Raw genomic sequence first — 18,978 nt, forward strand, 5'->3', positions numbered from 1 at the left:
TAGCATTGTTAGTGAATCCTCCTTAATTTTCTCAGGAAATTCAGCATTGTTTTGTTACTGAAATCCTGTTCATGTTCTATACGACTGAATGACTCTGCCTCCCTGTAACTTACATTCTGTTAATAATCTATTGGTACTTTACCTCCTGATTAATAGGGAATTACCAGAGCGGAATGTCACATGAGCAGTAGGAATTCAGTTTGAGCTGGAGGAATGGATAAAGGGAGTATGAGAAACTCTCCCCTGGTTTGTTGGGAGGTGGGGTGAATAAAGGAGGAGAGAGGTATAAGTATTGCTCACTTCTTGTTGCAAGGTGCGCAGGCTTTGAGGAGAGATCCCCCTGCGCCTTACTTGGCATGCCAAATAAAGATTCTTCTTCCACTCTCGGTGTGTTATCGGGCCAGCGTTGCACACCGGGCACGAACTGCCACTGTGCCACCTTAAGAAGGAGGCAACAGTTTTGGCGTCTCTGGGTGGGCACTCTAAATTAAAGCCTTGCCCAGCTCGCCTCTTGGTGGGGGTGGCGGGAGACGGCGTCAGACTTCCAGTGCGCACACCGGGAACTTTACTGGGGGAACTCGGTGTCCGGATTCCGCAGCCCCTGCTGGGGACAACACAACGGTGCAACGCAGCAACCTGGAAGAGAGAGAGAGGAAACAGAGGGTGGAGCGGCGAGAGCCGGACCTCTGAAACTGAAACAGGGTGGAGCGGCGAAAGCCGGACCTCTGAAATAAGAGGGTGGAGCGGCGGGAGCTGGACCTCTGGACAGTTAAGACCCAGTCCCTTTTTGTGAAAGGGACTTCCAGGATACCGGACAGATATTAAGGTTTGGGGCAAAGGTTATGGGTCAGGGTCAGAGTACCCATAGGGATGGTCAGGGTCGGAATACCCCTAAGAACAACACCCCTTTGGCTTGTGTTTTGAAACACTGGAAAATTATAGGGGGGGACCCTCTGACCAAATCTAGATTAAGGAAACTGTGCACAGCAGAGTGGCCACAGTATAACCTAGAAGGGCAGGAGGGATCCCTAAATTATAACACCATATTGCAGCTGCTTTTGTTTTTACAACGTACCGGTAAATGGGAAGAACGTATGTATGGCCAATGTTTTGAATATCTTAGAAATAGACAAGACCTGCAGGAAATGTGTGGATTATCAGGTGCAGTACAACCAGCTGTAAATAAGCCTAATGTAAACTGTCACCAGGACCCCCCTTTGGCTTCTACACCCACACCCCCTCCATACAGGGAAAGGGTTTCCCATGATTTGGGGATAGCCCCCTCAGTTGAACAGTATCTATTAGTGACTGAAACAGTGGTTGACAGACTGGGAGCTGCGGATCGGCAGGCTACTACTATGCAGGTGTATTCCCATGTGCCCTTTACTCCGATCGATTTGGAAACTTTTAAAGCCCAAGCTGGGGAGTTTTCCACGGATCCTAGCCACTTTATTTCAATTTTCAAAGGGTGTTTAGCCAGTCACAAGCCTGATTGGAATGACTGTCAGGTCCTAATGAGAACCCTGTTGTCTGAAGTGGAGCGTAACCAAGTTGTAACAAAAGCCAGGGAGGAAGCAAGAAAAAGGCATGAACTTGGCAGGAGCGAAAAAAAGCAATTTGTCAAATCCCTAAACCCAGCAATAGGAAACAACTGTGTGCCTTTTTGGGATGGCAGGATTTTGCAGATTATGGATACCTGATTTTGGGGTACTGGCTAAGCCTCTGTACGAGTGTGTTAACGAAAGTAACAGAGTCTTGTTCTGTTTTAAAAAAAAGAGGCTCAACATGCATTTAAAGCTTTAAAATAGCATTTAATGGAAGCTCCAGCCCTAGGTCTACCGGATATTACTAAACCATTTCAGCTGTATGTGCATGAAAGGAAGGGAGTGGCTCTTGGAATATTAGCTCACCAAAGGGGGGATGGGGATGTAACTAGAGGTAATGCCCGGGCGGACCGAGAGGCCAAACGGGTAGCGAACACAGAGGGTATTGCTCTTTTGCCTCTGACTCCCACCCTCCCAGATCCCCATGAAAAGCCAGAATACTCTGCCCAAGAACAGCAGTTGGCTGAGCAGTTACAGCTGAACCTGCGAGAAGGATGGTATGTAAGTGAAAAAGGACAAGTGTTGCTTCCTGGACCCTTGACAAGGCCAACGGTTATGAGTTTTCATCAAGGAACACATGCAGGTCAGGAGACCCTGGTCCAATTATTAGAAAAGTACTTTCTAGGAGATGGAATAAGAAATTAAGCCAGACGGGTGGTTAGAGACTGTATGGTATGTCAGAAAAATAATCCCCGAGCAGGAAGACCCGTGGTACCCTCCCCACTACCATCAGCCACGGGACCAGGACTTGTGTGGCAAATTGACTTTACTGAACTGTGGGTTTCGGTACCTCCTGGTACTTGTGGACCTTTTCACAGGATGGATAGAGGCATTTCCTTGTAGAAATTGTACGGCCAGCACGGTTACCACTTAAATCTTAAAGGAGATAGTCCCCCGGTTCGGAGTACCAGAATGGATTGAATCAGACCGAGGAACCCATTTCACAGGTCAATGTGTGGAGAAAATAGCAGATGGACTCAAGATCCCATGGCAATACCACACTCCATATAGACCACAAGCCAGTGGAGTGGTAGAAAGAGAACATCAGACTTTAAAAAGACATTTGTCAAAGTTGTGCCAGGAAGCTCAACTTAAGTGGCCAGAGGCCCTCCCCTTAGCTCTCTTGAGGAACCGAATATTGCCCAAAGGGAGATTAGGACTAAGCCCATTTGAAATCTTGTATGGGCAACCATGGCCAATGAATGGGGTGCCTGGTACAGGTATAGAATGGGGGATAGGGGAAGGTTTTTTTTAAAGAAATATTTGCTGTCGCTGTCGTCTGTTATGTCTTCTATTCACAGGTTTGTTGTGACAACCAGCCCATTCCGTTGGACCAACCCCTTCACAATATTCAGCCAGGAGACAGTGTGTTGCTTCGAACGTGGAAAGAGGAGCCCTTTCAAGAGAAGTGGAAAGGACCCCACCTCGTTTTATTGACCACTAAGACTGCTGCTAAACTAGAAGGGATCAAACCGTGGGTCCATTTCACTCGACTAAAGGTCAAACCTGCTGAGGAAAAGGAGTGGACTGTGAGCCGTGTTACCCCAAAAGCTGAAGAGGACTTAGGACTGAAATTATTGTTTAAGTATTAAAAGATAAGAAAATGGAAATGCTACCCATGAATCAGGTTTTGAGTAAGGAATATGAGAAGACTCAATATGGGATATCTTGAGTATTCTCAGTATTCTCAAAGGGGGGAAATGTTGGCAGGGGAAACGTTGTTATATTCTGTACTCATAGAAACATTGTTTTGTAAATGAATGTGCACTGATGTTCCCATGAGGTTCAATATTGTATTTAGCATTGTTAGTGAATCCTCCTTGATTTTCTCAGGAAATTCAGCATTGTTTTGTTACTGAAATCCTGTTCATGTTCTATACGACTGAATAACTCTACCTCCCTGTAACTTACATTCTGTTAATAATCTATTGGTACTTTACCTCCTGATTAATAGGGAATTACCAGAGCGGAATGTCATATGAGCAGTAGGAATTCAGTTTGAGCTGGAGGATTGGATAAAGGGAGTATGAGAAACTCTCCCTTGGTTTGTTGGGGGGGTGGTGAACAAAGGAGGAGAGAAGTATAAGTATTGCTCACTTCTTGTTGCAAGGTGTGCAGGCTTTGAGGAGAGATCCCCCTGCGCCTTACTTGGCATGCCAAATAAAGATTCTTCTTCCACTCTCGGTGTGTTATCGGGCCAGCGTTGCACACCGGGCACGAACTGCCACTGTGCCACCTTAAGAAGAATGCAACACTTACCAGCTCTGTCTCTTGCTGCATTCCTGTGGGCAGAACCTTCCCAGCACAGGTTTTGCTTTAACACACCATTGTTCAGGCTCGAGGCCTTTCACTTCGCTGTATGTTAACACAGCACTGACTTGTCCTCGGCCTTTAGCCTTGTTGTACTGAAAAGCACCGCACGGGATCTTTTCAGGGGAAAAGGCAAAATGCCGCATTTATTGTTCATACACATATCTCAATCAACACTTATCATACACATATGTTATATCCCATACCCATTCATGCACAAACACACACACACAAGTATCGGAGGGGTAGCCGTGTTAGTCTGGATCTGTAACAGCAACGAAGGGTCCTGTGGCACCTTATAGACTAACAGAAAAGTTTTGAGCATGAGCTTCTGATGCAGTGAGTCTGTGCTCACGAAAGCTCATGCTCAAAACTTTTCTGTTAGTCTATAAGGTGCCACAGGACCCTTCATTGCTGTTACACACACAAGCACACTCCTGTCTTGTTGCTGTTACCTATGGCTACGTCTACACGTGAAGCCTACTTCAAAGTAGCTTATTTTGATGTAGCGACATCGAAATAGCTTATTTCGATGAATAACGTCTACATGTCCTCCAGGGCTGGCAACGTCCATGTTCAACTTCGATGTTGCGCAGCACCACATCGAAATAGGCGCAGCAAGGGAACGTCTACACGCCAAAGTAGCACACATCGAAATAAGGGTGCCAGGCACAGCTGCAGACAGGGTCACAGGGTGGACTCAACAGCAAGCCGCTCCCTTAAAGGGCCCCTCCCAGACACAGTTGCACTAAACAACACAAGATCCACAGAGCCGACAACTGGTTGCAGACCCTGTGCCTGCAGCATGGATCCCCAGCTGCAGCAGCAGCCAGAAGCCCTGGGCTAAGGGCTGCTGCACACGATGACCATAGAGCCCCGCAGGGGCTGGAGAGAGAGCGTCTCTCAACCCCTCAGCTGATGGCCGCCATGGAGGACCCCGCAATTTCGACGTTGCAGGACGCGCAACGACTACACGGTCCCGACTTCAAAGTTGAACGTCGAAGTAGGGCGCTATTCCCATCCCCTCATGGGGTTAGCGGCTTCGACGTCTCGCCGCCTAACGTTGATGTTAACTCGAAATAACGCCCAACACGTGTAGCCGCGACGGGCGCTATTTCGAAGTTAGTGCCGCTACTTCGAAGTAGCGTGCACATGTAGACACGGCTAATAGTTGCTCCCTATAACTGCACTGGCCAGATGAGTTAGATGGGAGAAGGCTGGAGCCGGGCTTCTGCCGATCCGGATCAGTGCTCCGGTGATGACAAGACAAACCTTGGGGTCCCTGTGCAAGATGCCTTCATTTATACAGGCCTCTTTCGCAGGCAGGTGGTCACAAATTAGCCATCTCATGCAGATGCATCATCCGGGACAGCAGTCTTAATAATATGCATTTAGCACCTTCTTCTGGGTGGTGCTTCCAAAGTCAGGCACTTAGTGGTGACTCCCCATGAGTCCATGTGTCCAGTCTTCTTTCAGTGGGCCCACTTCCCAGGCTCCATTGTTTTTCTCTCTGGTCTTGGATCTACCTTCTCCATACCTGGAGGTGCCGGTCTCCCGCCTTTCCATTCACACCTCATTCACTCAACAGGACAATCAATTAAGAAATCCAAAAAGAAAGGGTACAGAGAGTTTTGTCTTTACCTTACCTACTTCTAAGAACTGTTCTACAAAATAGAACTACATTTCTAGAGAACAGGGCTTAATACAATGATACATAAAATGACTTGACAATATTTAAAAATTCCAATGGGAAGATAGTTAAAACAGAGATGTATCTACAGCCTTACACCAAGTCTCTCATTACTACACTGCAGACGTTTCATGCTGCAGCAGTCAGCAGTCCAGCTTGCCCATTTGTTCGCAGCCCGGGTTGGAGTGGCCACGGAAAGCCACAGTTGACAAAGTAACCTTCCCCGGCTTCAGACATGTTATTTTACCCCTTGTCTTTTCTTTAAGCAACCACACTCAGGCATTAAACCTGCACTGGCTTCACCAACTGCAGAAAACCACTAACTGCAAATACACTGGAGAAAAAGAGAACTAAACTCATCCGTTTGTGCCTAGGTTAAAACCCTGAGCCCGCTGTGGTTTCCTGAGAGCCACATGCGACCAGTCTGCTTTGCTCGCTACGCCCAGACAAATTCAACGCGTTCAAAGGCTATTTCACGGCCCTTTGAGCAAAAGGTGACCGTGGGCCATCCAACCACTCAGATGTCTCCACTGGTTGAGCCCTTGCATGTCCCAGACCCAGTGAAGCAGAGCAGACCCACAGCCAGCCAACGTTTTGCATTTGGGGAATTCGACAGTTTGGCTGGGGAGCACATGTTCCCATCCACCAGAGGTGCCGGGTTATTCACGTTGGGAAGGGGGCTTCTCCGTCGCCGTGTGGCTGAGCAGTTAGTGAAACCCACCTTCCCTGTTACGACACTGCAGCCTGCGCTTTCTTTAGCTCCCCACTGAAATGTCTCAATTTTCCTGCCATTGTCAGGCTGGCCACATCTTCCTTTCTGCCTTCGGGACTCTCCATTGAGCCTTCTGCTTTGCAAAGCCTTCAGGGCAACCTGCTGTTACTGGGCCGCGCCTGGCGCTCCCCCAGGCCGGCTGGTCTTTGCAGTAAATATTGGGGTGCTTGTGACAACTCCCATTGCTTTAAAGCCTCTGCCTCCGCTAGTGATGGCTCCCAACCTGCGTTATGAGCCTGGTGCTTTCCCTGGGGCAGTGTAACCCTGCTCCTTTTTCCACCACGTTCCCCGAGTCAGCACTCTCCATCCCTCTTGTGAGCGTCCCCAGCTGCTGGCCGTTTGCCCCGTTCTCCCTGCACCCTGCCCTAGTTCCAGCTGCTTCCCCTTGGGCTGGAGTTTTCCTCTGGGAAACCTTCTAATGCCCCAGCTGTGGCCAGGAGCTGGGCTCTGTTCTCCAGACCACTACAGCTGTTACTGGCCATCATCCTCCACCCAACAGCTGCCGACTCTTTCCACTTCCTGCACACGGGGGCTTTTCCATGAGGGTAGAATTCCTCGCAATGAAATCTCCTGCTCCTAAGTCCCTTCTCAGCACAAACCATTCCTATGAGGAGCCCAAGTCCCTTGGGATAGCCCATGCGCCCGCGACGGCTTGTCCAGCTCCTTCTATAACACCTCCCCCATTTGTTCCATCATCTCTGCCAGGAGGTAGCACAGGCCCCCGCCCTGAACGCTCCTCGTTCGTGCCCGTGGAGGTCCTTGGGGATAGAGGAGTGGGGCCCCAGGGCTGCAGCAGGCAGAGGAGGCTCCCAAGGCAAACCTGGCCCTTTGGAGGGGCTGTGTCTGCAAGATATTTTCATTGGTGGATGCCACCGCTGGGGCAGGGCCAAGCCGGGCAAACCCCTCATCTGAGCCAGCAGCCGAACCTGCAAACCCCCGAAAGAGCCGTGGGGCAAAACCTCAAGTGGGGGAGGGGTCAGGAGACAGCTGACACAAGGGGATCCCCCAAACTCCGAGCAGAAGGCCATCGGGAACCCAGGCTGGGGGGAAGTCAAGAGCTTCCAGTCAAGGGGATCCGAAGTTCCAAGACCCTGGGAAGGGGTCCTGAGCCAGGAGCCAGGGAGAGGGGAAGGGGGAGATGTGCCCATGACCCGCTGTCCCCTCCCCCACCCGGAAGGGAGATGGGGAGACAGGTCATGGTCATCATCTCACCCTGCTCGGCCGTGGTAGAGGAAGCAGACGGGAAGTGAGGGCAGCAGGGGTGGGAAACCCTCAGTGGGTTCGTGGGGGCGATAGAACCACAGGCTGGGCACCCAGGGGCTCATGTGCTGAGGGAGTCTCAGGCACCAGGGCCGAAGGGAGAGGCCCCCAGAGAGAAACTGAGGCAGAGCTGGGGAGAGCTGCCCCACAGTCGTCCCTGGGGCGATGGGAAGGCCAGACGCCAACGCCCCAGCAGAGGGAACCCTTCTCCTCTGTTGCCTGGACATGCCACTTCTTTGCCTCAGTTCCCCTGTTTGCGAGTTTCCCTGGAGACAGGAAGCCATGTAAGGCCCCTGGCCAGGGGATGACGGTGATCACCGCAGAGCCAGCGTGATGTCGGCGGATGGACCCGAGGAGGCAGAGCTGCATCGTCGCACTGCCCCGCCCTGCACTCCGTGCATAGAGTGACTGGATCCCCCGAGCCACTGGCCGTGGGGCCACGGGGTATCTCTCCTGCCCCACATCAGACCCACGGACCTGTGGTCTGACCCTGTGAGAGTTGGGAGCTCTCTGGCCCCACCTAGTGGCGAGAGGGGGGAACACAGCGTGGGGAGCCAGGCCCTATTTGCATTTTTATTACCTAGCATCCCTTGTGTGACCGTTTTGGCCCCGTTGGTGAAACGATCCTGGAAGCTGTGCATGGAGAGGCCTTGAAATGAAGCGTGCCATCCAAGGGCCAGAGAAATGCACATTAGAGCCTGGGGCAAGGGCTCACCCTAACCACAAAGTCAGCCTTGCCCCCTTGGCTGGCGTAGCAGTGAGCTGCCTCTGAAACAGGGAAGGAGGCTGTTATCATGGGGTGGGGGACCAAGCTTCACGAATCCTTTACGCTGCTGAGTTCTCCTTAGTGGGGGTGTGCGAGAGATGGGGCAGAGCTGTGGGGAGATGTGTTCTTGCCCCCCAAGTTGATGCTGCAGGGGTCAGCCGGAGATCTGTTTGGCCTCTGGGGTTCCGCCATCCCCTCATGCTAAGAGGTTCTGCTGGCTGAGACTACACGCAGCCCTGAAAGCTCAGGGCTGATCGCACATCCACTGAGGCGTTCGACAAGGCTGCAATTCCCTGGCGTCACCCAGCTCGGCCCAGCGGGCCCCTCTTTGCTCCCGCCCCGGCTCCGTCCCACGACGTCTCGTCTCTTCTTCTCCAAACCTTTCTTTTCCCTCTCTGCAGCCCCTGCTTTTGGGTTCACTTGGAAAACCACTTTTAGGTGCAGAAAATATTTTGACTGACCTGAAACGGCCCCTCAACAGGCTCACCTGCTCCATTCTCACCTCTCCCGGAAGGCAAACCCCAGGGGCAACAGCCCTCTAGCGTTGACCTACCACATGCTCTGGTTGAGGCTCTTCAGCTGCAGAGTGGAGGTGAGAGAGGACCCAGGCTGTGGGCTGAGCAGCAAGGACAGAGGAGCTCTTGGGAGAAGGTTGGAGCTGGACTCACAAGGCTACCAATGGCTTTGGGGTGCGGGGAGCTAATCTAGGGGGGCCTCTGGCGTCTCTTTGGGGCATGAAGCATCTCCTGCAACCACCTGGGGCCCGACGTGCTGTGACGGCTCCTAACTCAGTACAGCCAGTTAGCTGCTCAAGCTTTGGTTTCTGGAGAGGTCAGAGTCCAGTCGTGAGCCCAGCACAAGGTGGTGCCTGTGTTGCTCACTCAGACTGTGGGTCTTTTAGCTCCTTTAGGTCCCCACCACCTGCGAATCCCCATTTTTTACTATTTAGCCACCTCAGGACCAGTGTTTCCTGGAAGCTGAGCGCAGGGGCGACTGCCCAGGAGAGAGTCAGGCGCCGCCCAATGGCTTAGCAGATGTCCACAGCCGGCAGCCTGTGTGGCTGTCGGTGGTGCACAGGCCTTGGTGCACATAAAATTTATTCCACCCATGGAACCCAGCCACACGCTGGCCCTGCCACCTACCCGACACCCCAGTGAACCTGGTAAGAGCTTTGAACAGCACAGTTAGTGCCCAGGACCAAGTGGCTTTTATTGACTCTCCAACCCAGCGGGGGCCTGGGCGCGAGGGGCCCTGGCCAAGAGAAGTCTGGTGGGGGGTTGTGGGTCGGGGCACGGGGGGCATGGAGCTCGGTGCAGGGGTTGCAGGTCAAGAGTGAGGGGCACCGCCAGAGCTCCTGGTACCCATGGGGGCGGTTCTTCACTTTGGAATGATCCCTGTCCTCTCGCCAGGAGGCTCGCTCCAGCTGCTGGCACCTGAGGGGATAGAAAAGAGGCTGGTTTGGAGTTCTGACTCCCAGCCCCAGCCTAAGAGACCAGCCCCCCCACTACGGCCCTCCGTGGAGGTGAGGTGAGACTCCCAAAAGCCCCGCTTACAGCTCCCCCTGCTTTAACCACTAGGGCACCTCCCCCCAGGGCCAAGCAGAGAGCCCCTCCCAGCTGTACCTGAGTTACGACGTCTCCTACATATGGCTATCGTCACCAGCAGGGCCACACACACCAGAACTGTCACCGGCACAGCCACCACCACCGCCAGGAAGGCGGTGAACCTTCGGGCTGGGAAGAGGGAAGGAAACTTTAATAACATGCCCCCTCTCCCCCCCGCAGAAGTGGCTGCATCTCAGCGCCAGGCGAGGAGTTCCCCTGTATACAGCCCTACCCCAGAGGTGGCTGCATCGCACTGCTGGGCGAGGGGTCCCTGTGTGAACAGCCCCACCCCAGAGGTGGCTGCATCCCAGCATCTTTCCTGGCAGTGCAGGGGAGGGGGCCACTGACCACTGAAGGAGATGCTCATGGAGTAGTTCTTGTTGTAGCCGGGCACCTGCACGTTCAGGGCGTAGCTGCCGGCATCGGAGGCTCTGAGTCCTGTGATATGCAGGGAGCAGCTGGGCCCCAGCACCTCCCGCCCGGTGTAGGCTGGGCCGTAGAACCGCTGGGGGCTGGCGGCAGGGGCGTAGCTCAGGATCCAAGTGGTGGCATTGCCGGCCTCAGCTCCGCGGTACCAGCTGCAGATCAGGAGGCTCGGGGGGATGCCCAGCACCAGCAGGGTCACATTGCTCCCCAGGTCCAGGGCCACTGGCTCCCGCCGGATGGTGAGTCCGAACCCGGCCTGGCCCAGCTGGAGGCAGGCGCTCAGGACAGAGGCTGTCAAGCACAGTAGAGGGTAACATTAATGGGTGCCCCTCACTCCTGCCCCACAGCCCCTGACGGTCCCACCCTGCACCCCACAAACCAGCCGGTGCCCCTCCCTCCTGCCCCATAGCCCCTGATGGTCCCACCCTGCACCCCACAACCCTACTGGTGCCCCTCACTCCTGCCCCACAGCCCCTGATGGCCCAGCCCGGACCCCCACAACTCTGCTGGTGCCCCTCACACCCACCCCACAGCCCAGCTCTCACCTGCCAGGAAGAGTCCCCTCCACATGCCAGCCAGGCCGGGACGGTTCTGACGGGCGGGGAGACGCCCCATATCCTGTTGCCCAGTGGCTCTGGGTGCCAGCCGCAGGGTGCGTCTGGGGGCTGCCTCAGGCCCCCTCGGCAGGGGGAGCAGGGCGGGGCCACGGATGCCATTGCACAAGGACCCTCTTGGGCCCCCCCACTTCCCCTTCTGCTTCCTCTCCTGTGGCGGGAGCTGTTGAGTCCGAGGGGAGGGAGGGGGAACTGCCGGCATGACCCGAACTCCCCACCTCTCTGCCCCGGAGAACAGCCCCTCCCCTCCAGGAGCCATGATCCCACTGCCCCCCTTCCCGGGCCACCTCCCCCTGCCTGGGGACCAGGCCGGGGGGGTCCCGATCCTTCTCCCTCTCTCAGGGTCCCTGCTGGAGTTATCCCCTCATTTCCCCTCCCCTCGACTCTTCAGGGTCACAGTCTGTCCCAGGGGGTCCAGACCCTCCCTCCCCGGCCTCTGTGCCTGGGTGGGCCACGCCCCCATGTTATCTCACCCCCCTTTGTTTCAGGGTTCCCTTTGGGGCTCTGAGCTCCCCCCAGCCGGCACATTCCCATGAGCTCTGACCCAGCCAGGGGCAAGGGGAGCTCTGCCCTGTGACATCTGCAATGGAAACCATCTTCCAGCAAGGACCCCTCCAGAGACCTCCCTTCACACCAGCCCCCCCAGGAAGCCCCAGGGCTCTCACTCACTGTTCCCCATCAGTGTAACCGGGGCTGCTGCCTTCATTCTGCAGTGGCTGTTCCCCAGGAGGACCGAGGGGCGAACGGGGGAGAGCTGGGGATCTGGACAAGCCGTTGTGGGCCCTAGGGAGCACCCAGGGATCGGGCCCCACAGAGGAGGGGTGTAGGAGCAGGGGGCAGCACTGCGAACAACCCTGCCCTGGGGAACAGGACTCGGGTTGGTTCCATGACGTCATGGGGGGAAGCACCAGGAAACGCTCTGGGAAAGGGACCAGGACCAGGCGCCAGGGCTGGAGAAACCAACACTCACTGGTCCCCCGTAAGCCAGGCACTTGGGAGAGATCCTGACACCGCCCAGCTGCTCAGCAGAGCGCCCGCCCCGGCGGCCGTGTATCTCTGGTGGTGCACATCCGCGCATCTCGGTGCATATCAAAGTGCTTCTGAGAGGCTTATGCTGTGCAGTGGTTACACCTGAGAAGGGGCGAAGGAAGGAGCAGGATTCCAGATGTGGCCTCACCAATGTTGAATAGAGGGGAAGAGTCACTTCCCTGGATCTGCTGGAAATCCTCCCTCTAATGCACCCCAATGTGCCATTAGCGAATACAAGGCCACGCTGGTGACTCATATCCAGCCTCCCATCCATCTGCTGCACTGTTACTTAGCCAGTCGGCCCCAGCGTGGAACAGTGCTTGGGATTCTCCTGTCCGAACTGCAGGCCTCTGCACTTGTCCTTGTTGAACCGCACCAGATTTCTCCTGTTCCAATCCCTGCAGAAGGGATCTCCATGCTCGGCTGCTCCAGCTGGTGCCGACCCAGCCCAGGGGATTTCCCTGAGTTACGTCTCTGTTGAACGATAGATCTTAAGCTCTCTGCTCCTCTAGCCGGGCTTCGGGTAGGGGCCTGCACTGGGGAGGGCAGGAAATATGCCATTTCCTCACTGGATGCCACCAGCTTGCATCACAAGTGCCCCCTGCCACTTGGGCTGGGCACAGCTCCAGCTGCAGGACCAGACCTGACGTAGGAACTGCAGTGTGGTGTAGCCTGCAGGGTGCTGGCTTCCTTGCCAATGGACCTTTCCTGAAGGGTTTCCGACGGGTTCGATTATTTGTTCTCTTATAAGAGGTGCAGAGGTTGATGTGAGGGATGGTTGGGGCAAGGGCTAGCTCAGAGGTTTGAGCAGTAGCCTGCTAAACCCAGGGTTGTGAGCTCCATCCTTGAGGAGGCAAATAGATGTCTGGGATGGTGCTTGGCCCTCCCAAGAGGGCCAGGGACTTGACTAGATGACCTCCCAAGGTCCTTTCCAGGTCTAGGAGATGTGTATCTCCTATTACATCATGTGAGAGCCTGTTTGGCTGTGCTGTGTGGGACTTAGAGGAGGCTGAGTTAGGGCACAGGGAGGCTGCACCTGTTCAAGGGCCAGGTGGGTGATGCAGTAAATCATAAAGTACATCTATGGGGTGCAGCTGCTCCACGGCTGAGGCCCAAAGAGAAGGTTCTGCTTTGACTCCAGCCTCATTTTACAGTCGTGGTGCCAGCCGCTCTGTGAGTGGGCAGGGCTGTACAATCAGACTCACGGAGCCAGGGCTGCTGTGCCTTAGACATGGCTGCAATTCAGCTCTGGGGAAAGAATCTCTGTATAAACAGCCCCTGGCCCCATCCCAGAGACAGCTGCATCTCAGCCCTGGGGGATTAGCAGTGAGGACACTGCAGGGTCCCTTGATGAAACCTACGTCCTACTTTCCGAGACTGTTGTGTGCGTCGCCCCGGGTGTGATCGCGCAGAAAGCCAGGCCAGTTCTGACGTGGCCAGTGTACCTGACAGCACCCCAGTCCCATGCGGCCGGGCTCAGCAAGCGGCAACCTGACAATAACGACACACCCGGGGCTTCAGCCTATGACACTGATTTATTCTGGAAGTTCGCTAATGCGCAGAGCGGGTCCGACCAGCTGTGCCCCCCAGGCTGCGGGCAAAAGGCGAGTGAGGTGCAGCGTTCAGGAGGTGCCTGGCTCTTGGCCTTGGGGTACAAGGAGGAAGATGATGGCTAACGTTTCCGGTTGCTCTGAGGAACTTACTGGCTGATGACTGTCCCCCTTGCAGGGCTGCAGCGCTTGGGACTCTGTTCTGGGTGTTGTTGATAAAGGGTTACAAGTATTGGGGTCTCCAGCTGAGCCACAATTGTATTGAGCCTGGGGCAGCTCTAGGCACTGGATCCTGTTGATACCACCCACCCCGGAGGTAGCTGGGAATTTGTAAGCAATCAAGAGAATTAACATACGATTCAGAGATCAGCCACAAAGCTCAGGCACTGGGTGAAGTGGTTCCGCCTGGGCAGGGAGCGTATCAGGAGAGCAGCTTCACCAGCAGCAGCCCAACTAGGCTGGGCCAGGAGAGGGAGAAGGGGAATTTTCCCAGGGCCGCGCTACTGCCGCTGTGTATTTTCTCAGCAGGTGCAGCTTTCGCTTTTGTGAACCTGCCTGTCTTGCCTGCAGAACCCAGGATCGTTCTCACATTAATCCGTTGTGTAGACGCAGAAGCACATCCTTTTGCAGCAAATGATATAGCTGCACTTGAGCCTGAGGGAGAACATCAGCCTGTTATTGGGCACAGGCAGCTCGGGCTCCTTCTCTCCTCCAGAACCTCTGCTCTACCTCCACAGTTCTCCACCTCTGCCTCCCCTGCCCACCCGCCTGCTCTCCATGCACCAGGCCAGGGCAGGCGTCTTTTCCCCTCTGGCCTCCCCAGTTCCTCTCTTCTTCCCCCTGGGCAGCCCCCTCCCACCCAAGGTCCCAGCACAGACTCTAGGCATCACCAGCTCCTGGAAAGCTCGTGGGGTATAAGACTCCCACGGTACCTCCCCCACTGGTTGAATTTACCTGACCATGTCTCCCCAGTGAAATCGATGCAGTAGGTCTCGTTCCCTGTGCAAGGAGTGATCTGGCCATCGCAGGTATTGGTGCCAAAAGCTAAGCAGGTCGGGCACTGCAGCCCGTTCGGCTGGGGGTCCACTGTGGGCACTGAGAACCAAAGAGACAGAGAGATGATTTCAAGGTGGGATAAACCTCTTTCAGACGGGGCTTTGGGGGCAATGAAGGGGAGAGATGGACACAAATACAATCGTGCTGGGGTTTGTGCACATGAACAATCTGACTGTGGAAAATGGGGCAGGTTGTGTAAGTGACCACTATAGTGGGACTCTACCCTGCATGAGCCTCACTGTCCGTGTGCACCCACCTGACCAGTGTTCCCTGTCAGCTGAGCGATTGGGCAGCCACCCAGGAGAGATTCAGATACTGCCCAGCCGAGTAGCAGAGCGCCCACAGCCGCCTGTGTGTGTTTCTACTGGTGGTTCACATCCGCACATGCCTCGGTACACATAAAATTTATTCCGCCCACCAGTGGACACACTTAGGGGGACCCCTGCTCCTGATGCATGTGAGCTGTTTCACAGGGAGAAGCCCTGAGACGGGCTCAGTAAACACAAATCCCCAACGTACCTGCTAGTGAACCTGCGTTACACTTGTCTTTATCTCTGCATCCTGCAGTGTTGATCCTCAGATTCCTGTTGCCCCCGGCACTGTAAGTGATGGGGCCATTTAGGATGCTGTCAAAGTCAGTTACGCAGCCTCTAGAGAAGCTCGTGGTCGGTGTCCCTTCTGTTATAAGTAAGAAAATAAAAAAGAAGCTGAGACAGGTGCCTAGAGTCGCAGCAGAGGCGGGATATTACCTCCCTCATGAGGTCTGGAGAAGGATACTGGGAGCCTCTGTCCAGCTCCAGAGCCGCCATTCCAGAAGAAGGTTGGACAGCTGGGGAGGCTCAGAGAAGAGCCATGGACCTGATTAAAGGGTTAGAAAAGCTGCTTTAGAACAAGAGTCTCCAGGAGCTCCTTCGATGCAGCTCAGCATGGAGAAAGTTCAGGGGTTACTGAGCCCTGTCTGTCAGCAGCCACCCGGGGAACAAATATTCACTAACGGGCCCCTTGGAGGAGTGGGAGAGGGTCTGACCCCATCCAGTGGCTGGGGACTGAAGACAGACAGATTTGGACTGAAAGGAGGTGAATGTTTCTCAGGGGGAGGGAAATTAACCCTTGGGACAATCTCCTCAGGGCGCTGGTGGGGTCTCCACCAGTGACCATGTGTGGAGACAGGGGATGTTTTCTCCCTGCTGCGCTCAAGGATGAGCTGGAGCAAGTCTCTGGCCTATACTGGACAGAGGTCAGATGAGATGATCACAACGCTCCCTTCTGGCCCTGCGGGCAGTGAATAAGTAGCAAATAGTACTTTCAGGTGCTTCAAAAATTAATCTTGATTAATCACACAATTAGTCGCGCTATGAAATGCAAATAATTTCTTTTTTTCTTAAATTTAGCCCTCATAGCTGTACACACAACCCTTGACCCTGGGAACCCTCAGGGACCAGAATCCAGAAAGCAAACAGAACCCAAGTTTTATTTTACTAAAATCTCCTGATTTGCAAATCAAATCTCCTGGTTTCTGACTGCTTGGGGTTTGGAAAACAGGGAGAGGTGCAGCCTGCTATTTTGCCCAGTGTGCACAGTTAGGAGTGAGGGAAAGTTTTTCCCGTCGATCTTCCGCAGCAGGGCGCATGGCACTGGGTGGGTGCTGGGCTGTGCTGGGGTTGGCCTTGACGGTGAGGAGGACAGTGACGTGTCGGGTGGGGTGAGATGAGCCTGGTTGAAGGCATTGTCACTTACGCAGTGTATCTTCATCTATGATCGTGATGCAGCCACCTGTCGCCTTTGGTACTCTGCAGGTTGTGCCCCCAGCAGTGCAGGTGTTCGCTGAGGCGCTGCACTGTTCACACGTTATATATTCCTCTGGAGAAAGAAGCAGCAGCAATTTCATTCTTCGTGTGTTGTAACAGGGTCACCTCTGCCATGGCCCTTGGCCCCGAGGCTGCCCCGACCCAGTGGAGGGGTTCATGGACCCGGCTCCCTGCGGGACACACTGCAATTGCACAAGCTCAGCCCCTGGGCCAGTGGTACCCGGCGAAGGGACGGAGTGTCCGGCTGGCGACCGGTGAAGGGGGCAGTGCTCTCCTCAGGCACCGCCCACAGAATAAGCTCCTCCCACCCAAGGTGTCACTCCCACGGCAAAGATAGGGTGGGGGTTGGGTGTTGATGGTGCAGCTGCTCTGGCCACATGCCAGTGGCTGTCTCCTACTTCCCCATTCATGTTATGTCTGATTTCTCCATCCCCCAAATCCACAGGGCTCCCCCTACTGCTGTCCAGAACATCCCCTGCAACACCGGAGCTCAGGGGCCATGGTGCTCAGAAGTTTTCTTGTTGCACAGAGCTAGGAGAACGCCGGTGAGGTGGGGTCAGCCAGGCTCTCTGGTTTGCCGGCCAGCTGGCAGACGGGTGGGACAAGAAGGTTTGGGGGGCTGAACCCAGCTGCTTTGGCCTGTAGCCTCCTGAGCATTGTTCCCCATGGGGAGGCTCTCTGGTGGATTGGCCCAATCACACAACCCTGAGCCTTCAGGGGACTGAATTTTCTTAAGGTAAAGCCAACTTTGCCGATCTCCCTCTGGGTGAACGCAGCCGTTCCCTGTCTGTGGGGAAGGGGAAACCTGGAATTCCCAGACAAAAACCAGCCGGTCCTTGGAGAAGAGGGTGTAAAGGCTCCAGGGAATGGAGAATCCACTAACTCCACTACCAGCTCCCATGAGAAGCTGCCTCCATGGCAAATCCCAGCTGGGATCTGCCTGAATTCAATGCCCAGCCACTGGCTCCCCTTGGCCCTTGGTTGGCTGGGTCGCAGAGCCCTCTGCTCCTGGGAATGAGAGGCCTGATTCCAGGTTCTGCTCAGTCCCCAGCAGCGTCATTTGATTTGATATGAAATCCCCTTTGTGCTGCCACAGCGGCGCTGAAGGGCCCTCGAGGAGATGAGAATCCAGGGTAGTGTCCGGTACCGGCGACCCGCAGGCTGGTTTATGAGACATTTACAGCAATAGCTACAGCGCTAGGAGGGACAGAGATTCACCCTCTGAGCAGCGCAGTGAGGCCGACAGAACCGTGGGGCAGATGCAGGTGACCAGGCGAATGTTTCCCTCGGCTTGGGCCACTGTCAGTGGGGGAGGGGAGTTCCTACAGGGATGGAAAACCCCTTCCACTGGGGCAGGCGGGGCCTCCACTAGGGAGATCTGTCAGCCCAGCTGCATCACTGTGGCTAAACCGCTGCAGTAAGACAGGGCCGTGTACCCCGCACAGAGTTAATCCCTCTGCCCTGCACATGCTGGAGGGTCCCTGGCTGCAGAGCCCTGGGGATACAAAGGGCGAAGTCCAGAGGGGGTTAAGTGGCTGCAGCCGCGGATGACTCACCTTGTGCACTGGCTGTAGCTAGGACAGCAGGGAGGAGGCAGAAGAGGAAGGAAGCCATCACGGTGCTGTGGAGAAGCTGGGGCTGTGCTTGGAGCTGGATGGTGCCTTCTCACAGCTGGCCTGTGAGCTCTGCCGGGGTGGGGTTGGAGAGAGTGAGGTTTAAATGAAGATGGAAAGGAAACTACTGCCAAATATGGAGGTGGGAGGGACACACCCAACAACCGAGTTGTGCAAATACCTATTTTGTGATACCCTGGTTGGTCCAAAAATATCTGGAATAAACCATTATTCACTTCCCAAAAAGTCTCATCCAGCAGAAAAGCTGAAGCAATGGTTTCAGTTCGTTTTCTCGATTAAAAACCAATTCATTGGTTACACAATGAAAAGTGCCCTCCGTTTGGAACTGAAAAGACATTTTACATTAGAAAAAAGCAAATCGTTTAATGTTGAAAATGTCACCACAAAACTTTTCCTTTACTCAAGATATTTTTCTTTTTTTCGCTCAGTGGCTGTTTCCTGCTGAAGACAGGCAGCGAAAATGACACTAATTTGTAAAAATGTTTCATCCACCCCAAACCTGTATTTCTTCATGGAAAAAAGTTTCAGCTGCACAATTCCCCCCTCCTTCCAGCCGCCCCTTGTCACGGAGGGAAGAGGGCCGGCGCTTCAGGAGAAGGGTTCTCTGGAAAGCAGCTTGTTCTTTTTATGGACAGAATCGTCCAAGTTGTCAATCACTCTCACTGAGCCGGGGCGGGGGTGGAGTCCAGGATGGGGTCCTTGGTGCAGGAAGGAATATGGGCCCCTAGTCTGAAGAGGGGGTGGTGGGGTTGGCAGGGGAATGAAATGCAGGAGGGGCTTCAAGGTGTGTATAGAGGGTGGCTAGGATATTAATGGGTGCCCCTCACTCCCGCCCCGCAGCCCAGCCAGGAAGAG

The 18,978-nt window shown here is 54.7% G+C and overlaps 1 protein-coding gene and 1 long non-coding RNA gene across 4 annotated transcripts; one reads left to right on the forward strand and one right to left on the reverse strand.

The window, feature by feature from the left end:
* Window positions 1-401: 401 nt before the first annotated feature.
* Window positions 402-3,782, forward strand: LOC142003492 (uncharacterized). The gene is made up of 2 exons (XR_012642842.1): window positions 402-2,101; window positions 2,906-3,782. It is a non-coding gene; the product is annotated as an uncharacterized LOC142003492 (long non-coding RNA).
* A 5,716-nt stretch (window positions 3,783-9,498) lies between these two features.
* On the reverse strand, window positions 9,499-18,162 carry LOC142003489 (uncharacterized). Of its 3 annotated transcripts, none has more exons than XR_012642839.1 (6): window positions 18,046-18,162; window positions 16,419-16,541; window positions 15,201-15,359; window positions 14,580-14,720; window positions 12,017-14,279; window positions 10,587-10,723 (listed from the first exon to the last, which is right to left on the reverse strand). XR_012642839.1 is itself a non-coding variant. In XM_074980463.1 (4 exons), exons 1-4 carry the CDS (start codon window positions 11,246-11,248, stop codon window positions 9,780-9,782), a joined length of 807 nt encoding a protein of 268 aa, XP_074836564.1. In that variant the 5' UTR covers window positions 11,249-11,257; the 3' UTR covers window positions 9,499-9,779. The 3 variants fall into 3 exon arrangements, 1 of the variants encoding a protein (XP_074836564.1); XR_012642840.1 differs by having other exon boundaries at window positions 10,713-10,723; window positions 11,716-14,279; XM_074980463.1 differs by lacking the exons at window positions 12,017-14,279; window positions 14,580-14,720; window positions 15,201-15,359; window positions 16,419-16,541; window positions 18,046-18,162 and adding exons at window positions 9,499-9,835; window positions 10,025-10,135; window positions 10,978-11,257 and having other exon boundaries at window positions 10,355-10,723.
* Between the last annotated feature and the right edge of the window lie 816 nt (window positions 18,163-18,978).

Source organism: Carettochelys insculpta, chromosome 30, assembly GCF_033958435.1.
Source record: "Carettochelys insculpta isolate YL-2023 chromosome 30, ASM3395843v1, whole genome shotgun sequence".
In the NCBI taxonomy this organism is placed as follows: domain Eukaryota; kingdom Metazoa; phylum Chordata; order Testudines; family Carettochelyidae; genus Carettochelys; species Carettochelys insculpta.